We start from the raw sequence: 18,309 nt of genomic DNA on the forward strand, positions 1-18,309 counted from the left end.
GAGCTGGAGACAGCTAGACTCGGAAAGACAAGCCAGTCATCTGCTAGGGAGAGCCTGGAGCTCAGATTCCTCACGCATTCGTTCTAAGAAGTTCAGAATTCAGGTTCTGCCTCATTCTGAGACCTATCCACCATCAGAAGTTATCCTAGTATGGGGTTGGGGATTTAGCTCAGTGGTAGAGCACTTGCCTAGCAAGCGCAGGGCCCTGGGTTCGGTCCTCAGCTCCAGGAAAACAAAGAAAAAAAGAAATTATCCTAGTGTTAGTCATTGGCAGAAATTCCAGAAAGCAATTCCAACTCCCAGCCACAGCTGGCAAGCAGGGTTGGCCCTTGCTCGTGTTTGCCTCTTGTGCCCATCAATCATGTTCCTCTCTGGTCCCCAGATGAGCAGGCTGGAGGCCTTTGGGGAGCTTCACCCTTGTTCTGTGGCCCTGAGTCCCAGTGTCACCCAACCGAAACAGGTTACATACAGTTCGTGGGTCCTTGCAGGCTGACCGGCAAGGTTGCAGACACTCGCTGGGCCTGCATTCAGACAAGGCTACTTGGTTTTCTTTTTTCCTGTTTCTCAACAGGAACTGGCTATTCATATCCACCTTCTCTTACATTTCACTATACGGCCAGAAGGCCAAGGCTTCCGGTTGTGTAAGTAGCACATGTCACAGGAAGCAGTCACAGAGAGGGTGGATCCTCAACTGGGAGAGGTCTAGTCATCTCTGGGGTCAGGGGGATCTGCTTGGGAGGCAAAGTTGCCATAGTCCCAAAGATAGAATGCCTCCAAGGACACCGATACACTTGGATAACAGTAGCCTCTGACCTCAGGAGATGCCCTTGGCCATGGGGACTAAGCCAGGGGCAGACCAAGGGGGTGGTATCTGAGGCGGAAAACAGTATCAGGAGCAATAGAAAGTAGATGCTACACACTTCTTAACTGGGAAGCCAGAGCCAGGTGGTGGCGGCGGCGCATGTCTTTAATCCCAGCACTTGGGAGGCAGAGGCAGGTGGGTCACTGAGTTTGAGGCCAGCCAGGTCTATAGAGTGAGTTCCAGGACAGCCAGGGCTACACAGAGAAACCCTGTCTCAAACACCCTGCACCCCCCCCCAAAAAAAAAACTATAGGAAGCCAGAATCTAGAACGAGAATCACATCCCGTGATTAACCAACCCTTGTTCTCCTGAGTGACACCCAATGTGGCCCCCTGTTGCCTCTGGGGATTGCCCTGAAAGTCCTTCCTGTTGATAACACTTGGTAGAAATTGTGACACACTTAGGAAACATGTGACCTACAGCAGCCTCTCAAGCCTCACCCAGCAAGGAACTGGTCCATCTAGCGCTCAGCCCATGCCAGGATCGGCTCACAGCTGTGGAGACTTGGTACCTTGTGGGTTTACTCAATAAGTAGTTACATACTCTGATAGGGACCACGTTTTTCATCCAGTTCAGGCCAGGCCCCCGTGCTGAAAATGCTGAGTGTTCTTGAGGCCTGTGCACTGAACAGATTCCATGGCTAAGGGCATAGTCAAGGGGAGGCTGTGCTGATGCTTACCCATCTGTAAAACAAAAGATACGTTGGAACATTTTCCAGATCGTGTCTCCTTCTCTAGAGCATCCTCGGAACACTTTTACCAACATGGACATAGGTTCCTACATCCTCTCCTTCCTGGTTAGTGACCATGGAAGGAGGTGGAGCCTATTTACAATATTTGTTCTATGTGATTCTTCAATACCCTCTGATCTTAAGGAATTCTTGTTCTTAGCCAGCTTGTGCAAGATCCAGGGTTCAAGACAGGCAGTGGTGGCTCACTCCCTCGATCCCAGCACTCAGGAGACAGAGACATTTGCATCTCTGTGAGTTCAGGGCCAGCCTGGTCTGTAGACTTTGTAAAGTGAGTTCCAGAACAGCCAGGACTGGAGTAAACATTCCCTTCAACTCTTTTTCTCCAATTTATAACCTGAAAGCAATCATGATAAGCACTCAGATCGCTCTGAGTAATTAACCCATAATCTAAACACTATGGAATGCTGCTCTTCATCCTGAACCTTTTATGTCACAGCAACTGAAAAAACGAAAACAAAGTGGGGTTGGCCCAGGAGCCGTGGTGCAGAAACAAAAGTAGTCATCAGAGAGGACAGAAGAGACAGAAATAGACTTGGGGATGCTGGGTTCCAAGAGCAGGCATTGAGACCCAGCAGAGAGCCCGGCAGTGGTCAGCCAGGAGGCGGTGGAACATGCCTTTAATCCCAGGCAGAGGCAGGAGGATCTCTGAGTACCAGGCTAACCTGGTCTACAGAGCAAGTTCCAGGAGAGCCAGGGCTACACAGATACTTGTCTGGAAATGAATGAGGTAACCCAGAGAACCATGGTATGTACTCACTTATGGGTGGATATTAGCCATAAAGTAAAGGATAATCATGCTACAATCCACAGACCCAGAGAAGCTAAGTTACAAGGAGGGCTCAAGGGGGGACACAAGAATCTCACTGTGAAGGGAAAATAGAACAGACATCACAGGTGGGTGGGGGAGGGTCTACATGGGGGTGGGGATGGGAACAGGAGGGACCAGGTGGGGAGGGGGGAGGGAGACAGAACTGGGAGAGACAACTAGAATCAGGGGCAATTCTGGGATAAGCTAGAAACTAGGAGAATGGAAACTCCTAGGAATCTATGAGGGTGACCCCACCTAAGACTCCTATCGAAGGCAGATATGGAGCCTGACCTGGCCAGGTCCCATAAACAGGCAAGATTTCCAGTGGAGGGACTGGGACCCCAACCCAGCCACATAACCTTTGAACTACAATGTGCCCTGCCTACAAGACATGCTGGAACAAAGGAGGCCCAGAAATTATGGGAGTGGCCAAGCAATGACTGGTCCAGCTTGAGACCCATACCATGAGAGGAAGCCCACTCCTGACAATGTCTGGAGGGTCATAACCCAGAGGCTGGACAGCCCAGAGACCTAGGATAGAACCAAATGTGGGGGTTGGGGATTTAGCTCAGTGGTAGAGCGCTTGCCTAGCAAATACAAGGCCCTGGGTTCGATCCTCAGCTCCAAAAAACAAAAACAAAAGACAAAACAAACAAACAAAAAAGAACCAAATATGACTGGCAAAAAAAAAAAGTCAATGAAATGATTCCTAATGATATTCTGCTGTACTCATAGATCATTGCCTAGCCCAACTGTCATCAGAGAAGCTTCACCCAGCAACTGATGGAAACAGATGCAGAGGCCCACAGCCAAACATTACATGGACCTCGGGGAATCCTCTGGGAGATGGGGAGGAAGGATTATGGGAGCCAGAGGGACCAAGGACACCACAAGAAAACCCACAGAATCAACTAACTTGGACTCACAGAGGCTCACGGAGACTGAACCACCAACCAGAGAACTTGCGTGGGACTGACCTAGGTCCTCTGCACACAGGTGACAGTTGTGTAGCTTGGTCTTCTTGTGGGGCCCCTAACAGTGGGAACAGGGGCTGTCTCTGACTGTTGCCTGCTTTGGGGACTTATTCCTCCTACTGGAGTGCCTCATCCTAATTTAATAAGAGAAGAGGTGTCTAGTCTCACTGCAACTTGATCTGCCATGGCTGGATGATGTACCTGGGAGGCCTGCCCTTTTCTGAAGAGAAAGGAGGAGGCGTGGAAGGGAGGAGGGGTATTGGGAGGAGAGGAAAGGAGGGAGAAAATGTGATTGGGCTGGGGAAAAAAAATTAATTAATAAGAAAATAAAAAAGAACCGCAGAAAACATTTGTTCAAGTAAAGAGCAAAAACAAAAATAAAAACAAAAAGCCACAGCAGAGGCCTCATCTTGGGCCTCCCTCCCAAGCAAGCTGGTGCTGCTTTACCTCCAGCTCTCCAGCGGTTACAGGAACCTGGAAAACTGATGCTGAGGTGGAGAGTCATTTTCTCTATGGTTGACTGCTACAGTCCTGGGGTTGGAAGGCAAGCCCCCTTGAGTGTTTAGGCAACAGCCCCCCAAGCCAGCATGGACCCCCATAAGCCGAGAGATCTGCAGACTCTGGCTCCTGCAAGGCCAGCGACACCTCGGCTGGAGGCGCATGTGCCGGGCACCTGCAGCTGTTGTCTCCTTCTTAGTCCAGCTAAGGAAGGTCCTGCTCAAGCCGCCTGACCCTTCCCTGGAGTTCACAGACGGTGCCGACGATGCCTTGAGACATTCATACCTCTCTTGAGAGAAGAGTCAGGGCCAAACTTCCAGTAGCCACGTAAGGTTCCCGGTTCCCAACAGCTAAAGCCCTTCAAGGTAGCGGCCTGGAGACAGGAGCCGCCTCCATTTGAACTCCAGGCACTTCCCGCCTCGAACTCACAACAAGCTTCGCGTCACTCCTTTCCTGGACATCTGGGAACGAGAGATTACTGAGTGGCTCAGGAAACCGAAAGCTGAGCAAGTCTTTGGGTCTTCTCTTCCTCCAGACAACCAACCCCCAGGTGCCTACACTTAGCTGTTCAGGGCTCAAGAGCTAGGTGTGGGGTTAGGGAGCCATCAAGCAGAGGCGTGGCCATCCCCACCCCCTTTCCAGATGTATTGAGTCTGCGCCCTTCTCCTTCCTCTCCAGGAAGATGGTCAGTTTCCTGGGGTTGGGTTTGCTCTGTCTCTTGGCTTAGGAGTGATGGCCTAAGTCTCAGCCCTGGTTCTCAAGGGAAAAAAATCGCCTTCTAACTCTATAGAGCCTCAAAGCACCCAACCCCCTACTCCAGGTGGAGGCGGTGGTTAACTGGGGTGTCCCCTCAGTTGGGAGGGGCCCTCAGAGTGACAGATGGGTCTGGGACACTTCCCAGTCCTCCGAGATTTTCAGCCAGGTGTATGACCTTGAGTGGAGATCTTCTCAAATCCTGGACAAGAGATCCCAAGAAACGTAACACAGCGTTGCTGGTGACTCTCTAGCACTTGCCGAACTTATTGCCCCGGACAGAAGAACTGAATGCTGGGAAAAACAAGACAGCAGAGAAAGGTGATGCAATGACTCTACCCTTCCAGCTGGGAGGCCGTGAGTGACCAGAAGCTGGCTTTGGTGATTTATAAGGCCACTGGGTCCTCCCTTCTCCCCCATCGGTCCTACTTAGACATCCCGCCTCACCCAACCATCACCTTCCTGCAGTTTCCTCTCCCAAGACAATGTCTTCAGGGAACAAGGATTCCCCCATCTCAGGGAGTCTGCTTTTTCCTCATCTACCTACATCCCTCCAACTCTCTTTCAGACAGGCAATTCCTGTCTGAAAGACCCTGTCCTTCAAAATAAGGTGACAGTTACTGAGGTTGGCCTCCACATGCATGTATGCACACACTTATATACAGACACATAGGGGTGTACACACGCGTGCACACACACAATTTAAAATGAGTGAATAACCATGAGTAGCCTCACCTGTTCTCTCAGCCCTGCATAGAATCAGCTTTCTCACTAGGGTGAGGCCCATCACAGAGACCCTCATGATGGCTGAGACTGGAATGAGCAGCCGAGTTGGGGTGACCATGCAAGAAAGCAGGGAGCTTTTGACAGACGTCTTGTTGGGTAACAGACATCCTGTTGGTGTGAAACTGGGATGGCTTTTCCTGGTGTGCAGGTGTAGCTACAGGTGGGTTAAACACCTCCTCTGTGTCTTACATCCTCATTACTGAGAGTGGAACCCCACCCCTGGCACAGGAGCACAAGTTCAGTATGAGTGCTCTACCACTAAACGAAACCCCGTCCTAAGATGCTCTCCCCAGGGGAGGTGATAAGTCCTTGGTCTCCAACCACTGATGTAAAATAAACAAAATTCATGAACATAGTCTATTTTACGAATGAGCTCTTGCCTGCCTGTATGTATGTGTACCACGTGTGTGCCTGGGGCCCTTAAAGGCCAGGAGAGGGCATTGGACCCCCTGGAATTGGAGCTGCCATGAAGGTGCTGGGAACCAAATGTCCCCTGGAAGGGCAGCCAGTGCTCTTAACCATTGAGCCGTCCCTCCAGCTCCCCATAGTGTCTCTCATAGCAACTACTTCCTAACCTCTTAACGTGAGAAGACATTAACCGGTGTTTTGAGGGAAGGTGTCAAACCCAAGAAACTCTGCAAGTTTTTTCAGGATTCACAAATGCTCTGAGCTCCACAATAAACATTCAACCCAGTGTGGTAGTTTGAATGAAAATGGCCCTCATAGGCTCATAGGGAGTGGTGTTATTTGAAAGGATAGGGGTGGCCTTATTGGAGGAAGTGTGTCACTGGGGGTGGGCTTTGAGGTTGCACAAGCTCAAGCCAGGCCCAGTGGCTCACTCTCTCTTCTTTCTGCCTGCTGATCCAGAGATCCGGATGCAGAACTCTTGGCCTCGTCACCAGCACCACATCTGCCTGTGTGCCACCATGCTTCCCACCATGACAATAATGGACTAACCTCTGAACCTCTAAGCCAGCCCCAATGAAATGCTTTCTTTCTGAGTTGCTGCGGCCACGGTGTCTCTTCACAGCAATAGAAACCCTAGGACACTCAACCGTTCCTCTACTGAGAGTATAGGGAAAGCCGCCTTCTGCTTGACTGCAGATCCCACCACTGTCTGATCTCCTGAGATCTGCTGTGCTGAATACAGCAGGCCCAATTAGAAGACCTGTTTCCAGTGATGGCTGGCTTCCTCGTCCTTGAACAGGTCAGGGCTGTCTGATGAGGGCGTCTGTAAGCCTCAAGCATTTTTGTGGCATTGAACATCCTTCTGGTTTGAAATCCCATTACAGAGTTTTATAAATAGCCCTTGTTGAGTTAGTGAAGCGTGTTCCCATGGCAGCCTTGGACCAGCTTCCTTGAGAATGAACAGTAAAGAAGGGAGACCAAGGGACAGAGTTTTACTAGCACCAGAAGTCCGTGACTTCGCAAGGATGCTTCAGCTCAGCTTCTCTTCGATCGATGACAGATTGTGTATGCATGCGTGTGCACATGTATTCATGTTCATGTGGCAGCCAGAGGACAACCCTGGCTGTCGTGACAGGATGGATTATGCATGTACATGTATTCACATGTATGCATGTGCATGGGGAAGCCAGAGGAACCTTGGATGTCATGAGAGGACAGATTTTTATTTATTTATTTATTTTTTTGTTTTTTCGAGACAGGGTTTCTCTGTGTAGCTTTGCGCCTTTCCTGGAACTCGCTTTGGAGACCAAGCTGGCCTCAAACTCACAGAGATCCGCCTGCCTCTGCCTCCCGAGTGCTGGGATTAAAGGCGTGCGCCGCCACCACCGCCCGGCCGAGAGGACAGATTTTTGTGGGCATATTCCAAAGATGGTTTATAATGTCCTTATGTATTAGTCAAGGTTCTTGAGAAGAAAAGAACTGAGTGTGTGTGTGTGTGTGTGTGTGTGTGTGTGTGTGTGTGTGTGTGTGTGTGATTTATTAGAGTGGCTTATAGGCTGTGATCCAGCTAGTCCAACAATGACTGTCTGCCAACACAAAGGCAAAGAATCCAGTAGTTCAGTCTATGGGGCTGGATGTCTCTGCTGGTCTTCAGTATATGCCAGAGTCTCAAAGAAGTAGGCTCTAATGCCAGTGAAGGAATGGACTTGCAGGCAGGCAGAGAGAGGAAGCTTTCTTCTTCCATGTCCTTTATATAGGCTTGCAACAGAAGATGTGACCCAGATTAAAGGTAGGTCGTCTCACTTCAAATGATTTAATTAAAAAAAAAAAATTCCTCACAGATATACCAAGCCACTTGGGTTTTAGTTACTTCCAGATGTAGTCAAGTTGACAACCAAGAATAGCCATCACACCTTGTTACATTTTCCCCCTTTAAATATTAAAAGCCCTGACTCAGGCATTTCTAGAATGTCATGAAGCACCTTGAAGAGTCTCACGCCACACAATCAGCACCCAAAGCTAAAGTTATCCATATTAAGTGGTAAAAATAAAAACATGCCATGATAAAAACCCTGACATTCTGACATTAGAGGATGGGATGTCTTTATCTACAGGAGCACTGGCCTACAGGTGGTGGCCTGGGTTTGGTTCCAGTCAGCTGACTATTGTGGTGCAGATGTTACCCACATGGATGAGGACTGAGTTTTTCCTCTCAGGGCTGTGACTGATCAAGGCACCACTCAGTGCAGTCTCCGGCACTAAGGAGGTAGTTATGGATTCATTCTGAAGCCTTGTTTGGGTTTTCCTTGGATGGTCTGTTTGTTTGTAGACAGGATCTCATGTGTCCCAGGCTGGTTATGTAGCTGGGGATGAACTTGACCTCCTGATCCTCAGACCTGTACTTCCCAAGTGCTGGGATTTCAGGCATTCACTCATTACCCCCGAGTTTATAGAGTTGCATGTTCCTTTTTAATCATTTAGAAGTTATTAGTATTATTATATGTGATGAGTGTTTTGCCTACATGTATAGCTGTGCATCATTTGTGTGCCTTGTGCTGGTGGAGGTCAGAAGAGGGTGTCAGATCCCCCAGATCTGGAGTCACAGATGGTTGAAATCCACCATGTGGGTGCTAAGAATTGAACTAGGGTCTTCTGAAGGGCATTTTTTTTTTTTTTTTTGAGTCAGGGTTTTTCTGTGTAACAGTTCTCTGGCTATCTTGGAACTTGCTTTTCAGACCATGCTGGCCTCAAACTCACAGAGATTCGCCTGCCTCTGCCTCCTGAGTGCTGGAACTAAAGGCCTGTGCCACCACCATCCAGCATTCTGGAAAGTGCTTTTAACTGCTGCATCATCTCTCCAGCCCCCTCTTTAATCATTTGATTCTCCTGTCAGACTTCAAGAGAAGGAAGCATGAACAGAGACCCCTTAAACCATAAACTGCTGTTAAGATTTCCTGCCCACAAGCTGTTCATTCATCCCACATACTTGTTATAGTCACGGAGACTGGAAACAGCAGCAGTGGATATGACTGTACCATCTTTTCTTTGAGGAGAAGGGATTATAACCCACAATAAATGTCACGAAAGAACAGGCATTTCACTGACTCCTTTATGTTTATTTAGGAGGTAGGGGAGGGGGGCAGAGGGGTCACAGGAGAATTACCTACAGGATAAAGGGTAAAGGGAGCGTCTGCCGGGCTGTGCAGGAATGCAGTGATTGCTTCTGTAGGCGAGGACGAGAGGGTGCGTCTGTAAGTACCTGGTGCGAGTCCTGTAAGAAAACCTACCTTCATGGATGGGTACAGTGGAATACTACCTGCTGCATTCATACGTGCTTCTAGATTTTTCTATATACAGTATATGATCACTTTTTATAAATGTACAGCTCGGGAGAAAAAAGATCTCTCTTATTATAAGCACAGCGTTAAACATAAAACCAACATGGGCCAGCCACATTACAACCAAAGACCAAGAGGAAACAAGACCAACAGCCTAGCATCCAGCTTCTGCCCCACCAGCCCTGGCCCTGGCTCCCGTGGGCGCTGAAGAACGGCCTGTCCTTGGCATTGACACAAGAGTGCCTGTTCCCACCAAGTCCAGCCTCCAGAGGGCTGTCCTCCCAGGAGGAGGATTAGCAGAGAGGAATGTATCAGGTGTGGAAGAGAGGAATGAATGAGATGTGCTCTTCAACTAAGGGCACCGTCAAGAGTGGCCACCTGCTGTTCCCTGGGCCTGGTGAGTGAGCCAGGGGTCGTGGGGTAGACGCCTGGCAGGTGGCCCAGCGGCCCCTGCTACTCTCCCCAGATTTAAATACAATAAATAAATCTCAGTGGGTGGCTGTTTTTGTACTCATGGGGATTAGGCTGCCTTTTAGGATCATTTATGGAGTGATACTCCTTGTTCCTAATCCAAGCTTTTCTGTGTCTTCCATGGGGAAGGTGCCAGAACAGCTTCAGGCCTTGCTCACTGTGGATCAGAAGGGGAGTCCCCAGAAAGTCCCCTCCCCAGTCCACGCCTGGAGCTCCTCTGCCTGCACGTCAGTCTCTAGGCGCCTCAGATCTTGGTGACGTAGTTGTTGGGAAACAGGCCTTGCTTGCCTCGTAGTCTCCCCGTCCACCAGCCGGAAGGATCTATGAAGGCAAAAGTCCAGGTGAGTATGGGCCACGCTCCTGCCCCCGTGGGCTCAACTGATTTGTAAGCCACACTCCTGCCTGTCCCCCACACCCCACCCCCTACCCCGTGGGCTCAAGTGACTTGTGGACCAGCCTAGACAACCTAGTGAGACTCCATACTAAAATAAAAAGTCAAAAGAGGAGCGAGAGCACAGTCCAGTGGTAGAGTGCTTGCCTAGCATGCTCAAGGCCCTGGGTTCAATCTCTGACATTGTAAAAAGTTCTGGTCAAATAGTTTGAGGCCTGGCTTACCTCTGTCTACACAGTGGTTCTCAACCTTCCTAACGCTGCAACCCTTTAATACAGTTCTTCTTGTTGTGGTGACTCCCAACCATAACATTGTTTTCATTGTAATTTTGCTACTGTTATGAATCGTAATGTAAATATCTGACATCCAGGATACCTGACATGCAACCTCTGTGAAAAGGACATTGGACCCCCCGAAGGGGTCGCGACCCACAGGTCGAGAAACGCTGGTCTACACACTCTGATAGGCGAGCCCTTGAACTCCCTGCACGCTCTCGGGGGAGGCTCTTGCAGCCGGCCACGCACTTACCTTCTTTAATAATATCAATAACGTCATTGGCGTTGAAGCTGAGTTCGTCCGTGTCCTGAGCGTCATAGGCATACAAAGCCTTGCACTGTGGCACCTGAGGCTTGGGCTTAGGTTGGGGCTTTGGTCTGCCCCCTGCTGGGGGAGGCCGGCTGGTTGTTTGTCTTCGGACTCTGTGGAGAGAGCAGGACCATGTGAGACTGGGACACCCCAAGGAAGCAGCAGGTTTTTTTGGTGGCCGGGACTACACTGTCTAGTTCAAGCACCTGGACCTGCTGAACCATCTTGTCAGCCTTTACACCACGTTGCCTCAATCCCCCGTTCACAGTGTTCCTAAGGTGCCTAATTTCAACTCGTTCCTATGAGTGAGCTCTTAGGCCAACCTAAAGCACAGCCCACAAAGGGGACTTAGATTACACACTCTTCTATGAGGGTCTTGGGGGTGAGGGAGCAGTGGGAAGACTCCACGGGAAAAGGGCACTTGCCGCCAAGCCTGACAACCCTGAGTTCGATTCCCAAGCCCCACATGGTGAAGAAAAGGACTGACTCTCAAAAATTGTCCCCTGACCTTCACACATGCACCACCACATGCATACACCTACATCATTCACTAATATGTAAATGTGATTAGAAATAGAAGGGTCTGAGGTAAGGATCAGCATGGGAAGGGTTATCTCTTAGGCCTAGCCACATCTACGAATACCTATAGGAACAGAAGTTTATATATATATATATATATATATATATATATATATATATATATAAAATCAATCACACACACACACACACACACACACACACACACACACACCCCAAGCATATGTCAGCATTTGCTTAGGAAGACCCTTTAGCCAGGGCTAATCATCTGATTTCCCAGCAACAAGACATGGGAGGGAGGGGATGGGGTGGACATGTAACACCCTAGGAGGGAGATGAAAGCCTGCAGTCTGGAAGTTCACAGGGCCACGGTGGGGAGCTTACGTGCACAGATGCCCACACACACCTGGGTTCACAAACCCCACCCCCAAATACTTGTACAAGGGAATTCAGTCTCCTACGTGCAAAGGAGGGCTGGCTATTGTCCTTAGGGCAGAGTGATGAAGTCTGATAGGGGCGGGGAGGGTGTCCAAGGATATTGGGGTGTAGCACACACTCCTCTGTGGAAGGGCCCCGAGGGAGGGAGTGGGAAGACAAGACAATCGATCCACGTGGGCAGCTGGGCAGAGTGGAAGCAGGAGGATTGTTCCAACATCTGCCTCCATGGAGCCACTTCACAGTCTTTCTGTTGTTGCTGCTCCTAATGGTGACATAGAGTTTTGAGACAGGGTCTGCCTTTGAACTCCGTGCGCAGCTAAGGAACAAGGAAGTCCATGCTGATGAAGAGTCCACCGTCTCTAGGGTTTGGCAGACTGGGGACCTGAAAGCAGCACCGAGCACAGCCAGTCACAACAGCCCAGTACCCAGGCTAGGTCAGCCAAGGCCCCAACAGCCTTGGAAACCCAGCCTCTCTCTTCTGTGCCACTAGGGGGCAGTGCTGTGTAATAAACACGGAGAACTAATGGCTTTCAACAACACACTGCCAGAAATTGATTCATGAGGTCTTTTAGGTACCAGGAGCTGGCCACTCCCAGCCAGGGTGACTGCCAACCCGGCGGCGCAGAAGGGCCCCTGAGCAGAGCTGGCTCAGAGCTGAGGGCTCAAACTTCCAGGAACTGTGTCAGCTACTCGTGAAACACAGTCATTAACAATTCAATCTTACAAACTTAACAATTAAATTAGCAAAGGAAATAAATATGCAAGCTTCCTCCCTTCAGGGCCATTTTCCTGTCTCTGGTCTGGAGGTTATGAAAGTCTGTCACTGATGTGACGTGGCGATACTGTAACTCGGTGTGATTACCAATCCACGCCCCCCCCTTGGGTATAGCCACGCCCACGGCCTGACATATGGCCATGGTGGTATGTGTATTTACCACGTCTTAGTTTGCTTCCTGCTGCTTCCATAACACACTGATCAAAGCAACTTGGAGATTCTTGGCTACATGTCCTGGTTACAGTTCATCACAATGGGAAGTCAGGGCACAACTCAAGGCAGGGGCTGAGCAAAGACTATGGAAGAATACTGCTTTCTTATACAACCCAGGACCTAGGGGCAGCAGCACTGCCCACATCAATCATTAAACAAGAAGATGTGCCATAGACTTGCCCGCAGGATAATCTGATGGAGGCAATTCCTCAGTTGAGGTCTGTATTCCCAGATAAGCCTAGCTTGGGTCAAGTTGACAAAAACTCAGCCACACGCCCCAGGAAGCGGCAACTGTTGCAATCCAGGCATTTTTGTCCAGTTCCGTTGCTCACCCACATGCCCCTCTGCTCAGGAGATCCTTCCAATAATCACCCGAATTCATCCTGATTGGAAATGTTTTCCTGAAGCGGGAGAGACAGCTCAGCGGTTAAGAGCACTTGCTGTTCCTGCAGAGAACCCTGCTTTGGTTCCCAGCACCCACATGCTGACTCACAACTGTCTGTGACTCTAGTTCCTGGGGATCTGACATCCTCTTCTGGCTTTTGCGGGTACTAGGCACACATACGGTGCAAAAACACACATCCAGGCAAAACACCCCTTCACATAAAATAAGATAAAAATTCAAATCCTTCCCTGAGCTACACTTGGCAGCACACACCTGTAATTCCAGCACCCAGGAAAGCAGAGGCAGGAAGATCTCCATGAGTTCAAGGCCAGACTGAGACAGATCAGGTCTCAGAACTCAAATAAAAACAAACAGTAGACTTTCTCTCCACGCGTTCTGAACGGGCTGTACCAGGTTCGGGTAATTTTGGCCCCTCTGCTCTTTTGGGCTGTTTGTATTTCTAATTACCCTGTCTCCTCCAGGATTGAAAGCTGTGAAATAAAGCCAGATCATGCACTGGGAGAACGGGGACAGCAGTGAGAATCCTAGTTAACAATAAAGTGTCTATCGCTGCTGATATTTCAATAGTCAAAGTGTACTTCATCCATGGGCCTGTCTGTAACTGTGCAGACATGTTAGCACACAGCTATGAAACCACACACTGCCAAACAAATCTAATATCTGATTATGTGTCATTTCCTTAATTAAAACATTTACATGATTTACTCTGTGTGTGTGTGTGTGTGTGTGTGTGTGTGTGTGTGTGTGTGTGTGTGTGTTGAGGGGATGCATACCATAGCATCTGTAGAGGTCAGAGGGCAGTTTGCTGGCGCTGGTTTTCCTCTTCCACCAAGGAGATCCAGGGGACTGAACTCAGGTCAACAGGCTTGGCAGCGAGCACAGTTAGTTACCTGCTGAGCCATCTTGCTGCTGCTATCTTTAATTTAAAAAATTTCTAATTTTATGTTTATGGGTGTTTTGTCTGTATGTATGTCTGTGTACCATGTGTGTGCCTGGTGCCCTTGAAGGCCAAGAGGGCATTAGATACTCTGGAAATGGAGTTACAGACCGTTGTGAGCTGCCGGGTGAGTGCTAGGAACTGAACTCCGGTCCTCAGGAAGAGCAGCCAGTGCTCTTAATAGCTAAGCCACCTCACTGGTCCCGTATGTGATTTTTTTTTTGTACAGCAAAATCTAGCTTGTTATGACTTGATGGACAAGTGAAGTCTAGCTTTCTTGTTATGACTTGATGGACACCTCAGTTCAGGAAATTTACATACATCACTTCATTGTATCTTTTGTCCTTTAACACAATGAATGGATGAAGAATCCACTTAACTTCTCTTTCTCTTTCTTTGGAGCAGGGCATTATACCAGCAGGGTATAACCACACCAGAACCCAGAATGCAATTTATTTTTCCTAAGGAAATATGCATAGCACATCTGAGTTGCACACTGAGAAATTATCCTGCAAGGTGAATCCTACATCAGTGGTTGGGGAAGACCACGGTGCAGGCACTGAGATCAACGCCAGTTGACATTCAGGGCCTCACAGAGTAAGTACTGGGGGAGTCTCCTGAGATACAAAAACCTAACTGGCACCAATCATCTCCAAACTGAGGACTAGTTGACGCCCCTGCCCTGGTCCACAGGATGTGGGTGTGATGCTGATCAGTGATGAAGCTGTTCTGTGAGGGACATGGGCACAGAGCGAGAAGGAGTTTGTGACTTGAAGTCGTCCCAATGGAGTGCAGTGTCCAGTGATAGCTACAGCAGCGTGGCCTGCCTGCGCTCTGTACCATACACTGTACAGCCAGTCCACAGTGTACTCGGGAGTGTGTCCCCCCCTGCCCCCCCCCCCCCCCCCCCCCCCCCCCCCGCTAGCTCCCTAGGAACAATGCAAAAGAATGCGGTAGAGAATTTGCTTAGAATGTGTGAGATTCTGGGCTTGAGTCCTAGAACCACACAAAGACAGCTCCCTGACCTGAAACTCAAGTTGCACTGTGCTTTGTTATATATTTAGTCCTTCTAGAATCTTTAAGAAAAATCCAGAAAGGTGGGCTTTTCATTTATTACCCGTTTTTTAAAGTTTAATTAATCAATAAATTTGCTAGGTTTTGTATAATGCTTGCCAGGGCTGGTGTGTGGAGGTCAGAGGACACATTTTTTTTGGGGGGGGGGGTCTGTTCTCTCCTACCATGTGGGTCCTAGGAATCAAACACAGGTCCTCAGCCTTGTGACAAATACCCTTACCTTCTGAATCATCTCTCCAGTTCTCAATTTTTGGCATCTTATTCTCCCCCTTATACATACGAAAACACCAAGGCACCCAGGTTAAATGATAAGCATGAGCTGCCCGACGGGCATGGTTCAGTAGATGTTTGATGAGGCGAAAGCAAAAGGAACTACGATATGAACCAGACTCACGCCCAGCCCTTCCCACTGCGCTTCACCGCTTCCTGTGAACTTTCTGAGCACTCCCATCATTCCCAAGGTGGGTGTGCGCCAGGGAGAGCTGGGGACCAAGCCTTTGAATATCACTGCTTTTGTTCTGTGGATGTGGAATTTGGGTCTTGAGTTACCAAGAAGGAAAAGAATCAAGTCTTATTGCATTGGCTTGAAACATTACGTTCTGCTCCAAATGCTGAAACCATAGACATTACTGGAAGTATGAGAGTGGGTGCCAGGAATTCCTAAGACCTGGCGTTGGCTTGGGCCAGGTTCCGGCTGCTCCTGTAGACTGTAGGTTGAGAATATCGCTGTTGGACGCTTGTAGGGAACTTTAAGCCTTTTGAAAATATGACTCCCTTAGGAGAGTCCTGCCTGATAGGAGACACCTGGGCAGCACTTCCGGCTTCCTAGCCATTCCTCCCCTTTGCTGCCCGGTGGGAAGCCCTGCCACCCAGCACCTGCCCTCTTATTCTGGTTCCCTGACTTCTAGTTGGCTTGACCTCTGGAGCGTCTTTGGAAGCCCTCGAAGCCATTCTCTCATGAAACAGAACACGGGATTAAAAATGGCAACAGACGTTTCCAGGCTTGGCTTCAATTCTTCCACAGTGGACTGTAGGTCGATCACATTACAGTGACCAGAGGGAAAGCTGCCCAGCACACTTGGTGTCCGGATGGAGAGTCCATATGGACCAGTGTGAAGGTGGGAAGGGGCTGCTGCCATGATTGTTACAGAGTCTGCCTTCTTCCCTTGAGAATCAGGACAAGTCTTCTGGGACAAGGCTCTCACTATGTAGCCCTGGCTAGCCTGGAACTCACAGAGATCACCTGCCTCTACCTTCTGAATGCTAGGACTAAAGGTGTGTGTCACCCTGACAGGGAAAAAAAAAAAGTCGGGGCAGATCTTTACCGTGAAAGCATCACTAAACCTTAGGGTTATTTGGAGAATGATGATGTGATGATGCCATTGGTGGCAATCATGTGCAGGAATGCCACAAAACCAAGGTGGTGGCAATCATGTGCAGGAAAGCCACAAAACCAAGGTGGAGACGCTTGAGGGGCTGAGGATGTGGCTCAGTGGGAAAGCATTTGCTTAGCATGTGTAGAGCCCTGGGCTCCACCCCCAACATTACAGAAAAAGAAAGAAGAAAAAGAGGAAGATAGGGAGGGGAGGACACAGACAGACAGACAGATAGACGACAGACAATAGACTTTGTTGGAATGATAATTTAGTGAACTTAATGAAGTTTTTTTTTTGTTGTTGTTGTTTTTTGAGACAGGGTTTCTCTGTGTAGTTTTGGTGCCTGTCCTGGATCTCGCTCTGTAGCCCAGGCTGGCCTCAAACTCACAGAGATCCACCTGGCTCTGCCTCCCGAGTGCTGGGATTAAAGGCGTGTGCCACCGCTGCCCGGCAATTTAGTGAATTTTTTGCTCTCTTCCAAAACAACTGACTAAATGGAAAGTGACTGATACCCTGACAAACCTGAGGTGCTAACAATACCATTTGATATCAGCCATGGTACAAGACCCCAAAGAGATGAAGGCTGTACAGAATTCGTCTGTGAAGAAACAGAACACTGGGGGGGGGGGCAGCGGGAGGATTAATTAGCACAGGGCTTGGAGGATCAGGGAGGAGGCTGCAGTGGTCTGGTTCTAGGCTGGTAAATTCAAGGTGAACCTTTGGTACTTTGATCTCAGTAGGAATCCTCATGTTTAGGGAGAAAGTCCAAGTTTGGGGTTCCCTTTGAGCTCCAACACAGTTTGTCTTTTGGCAAAGAGAAACTGTTAAATTTAGGTAACGATGAGTTTCCTGAAATGTCATAGCCAAGTTCTCTGCCACATTAGATACTGAGTTTTCAAGTTTGTGTTGTAGAAAACAAATGTTAGGTTCCTACTTTCTATCTCCTTCTTGTTTTTTAGAAAAAAAATATTTATTTTTATTTTATGTGCATGTGTATTTTATGTATGTACACCATCTGAGCACAGTGCCCCAGAAGCCAAGAGAGGGTGCCTAATCACCCTAGAAGAGTTAAGGGAGTTGGGAGTGCTGAGGACTGAACACAGGTCAGCAGCCAGTGTCCTTTACCATGGAGCCATCTCTCCCCAGTATCATCCCCCTTCTCCTTGTGTTTGTCTTGCTTCTTTAGAGACATGGTCTCAGTCTTTAGCCGAAGTTGGTCTGGAACTCAAACTATAGTAATCCTTTTGCCCCAGCCTCCTAAGTGCTGGAATTAAAGGCAGGAGCCACCACGCTCAGCTGAGTTCCTACTTTTTAGGGACTGTCTACAAAGCATGTCTAGGTGTGTAATGAGAAGATTGGCTAGAATTCTTGTAGCTCCTGGACTTAGTGAGCTAATGTCAGAGTATACATGCAGCAGACAGGAAAATGGCATTGCCTGTTGGACAATTGTGACGAGTTCCTTGCTCCCAGCCTCCCAGCTAGTCTCCCAGACAGCAGCATGTGTACATGGCATCGGGGCCTGAAGGCAGGGGAGGGTGTGATAAGACTTCAACAGGGCTGGAAGGGAGCAGCCTTGGTGAAGACCCAGCATTCCTACATTGCCTACTTTTGGCTGACAGATGCTCCCAGCTGGCCCGTATGCAAGTCTGTAACTTGCAAGGCAGGCTGAAAAGATGGTGTTGCTTGCCAAAGCCAAAGCAAATGGGAAGCCAGCAGACAGAGCGAGGAGACTTGGAGGGTGGCTGCTTATAATCCCCTGCCTGCTTTGGGACACAAAACAGGGCCCAGGAGCGATCTGGGGACTGTTGTAGTGACGCTCAGGCACGTGAACAGCATCTGGGTCAAGTGAAAAGTCCGCCGTCTTCCCAACCCACCATTCTCTGAACCCTACCAACTGGACACCAGCTGCCCTTTGGGTGTCTGTGCAC

The 18,309-nt window shown here is 49.1% G+C and overlaps 1 protein-coding gene across 1 annotated transcript in view; it reads right to left on the minus strand.

Annotated features, from left to right (window-relative positions):
* Positions 1 to 8,935: 8,935 nt before the first annotated feature.
* Positions 8,936 to 18,309, minus strand: part of Myo1e (myosin IE) — a 202,002-nt gene continuing 192,628 nt past the window's right edge. The window contains exons 27-28 of the mRNA XM_028865833.2: positions 10,569 to 10,738; positions 8,936 to 9,970 (exon numbers count right to left, since the gene is read on the minus strand). Coding sequence (XP_028721666.1) covers positions 9,894 to 9,970; positions 10,569 to 10,738 — 247 coding nt within the window. The 3' untranslated portion in view covers positions 8,936 to 9,893. The remainder of the gene's footprint in view (positions 9,971 to 10,568; positions 10,739 to 18,309) is intronic.

The sequence above is a fragment of the Peromyscus leucopus genome, chromosome 7, assembly GCF_004664715.2.
Source record: "Peromyscus leucopus breed LL Stock chromosome 7, UCI_PerLeu_2.1, whole genome shotgun sequence".
In the NCBI taxonomy this organism is placed as follows: Eukaryota; Metazoa; Chordata; class Mammalia; order Rodentia; family Cricetidae; genus Peromyscus; species Peromyscus leucopus.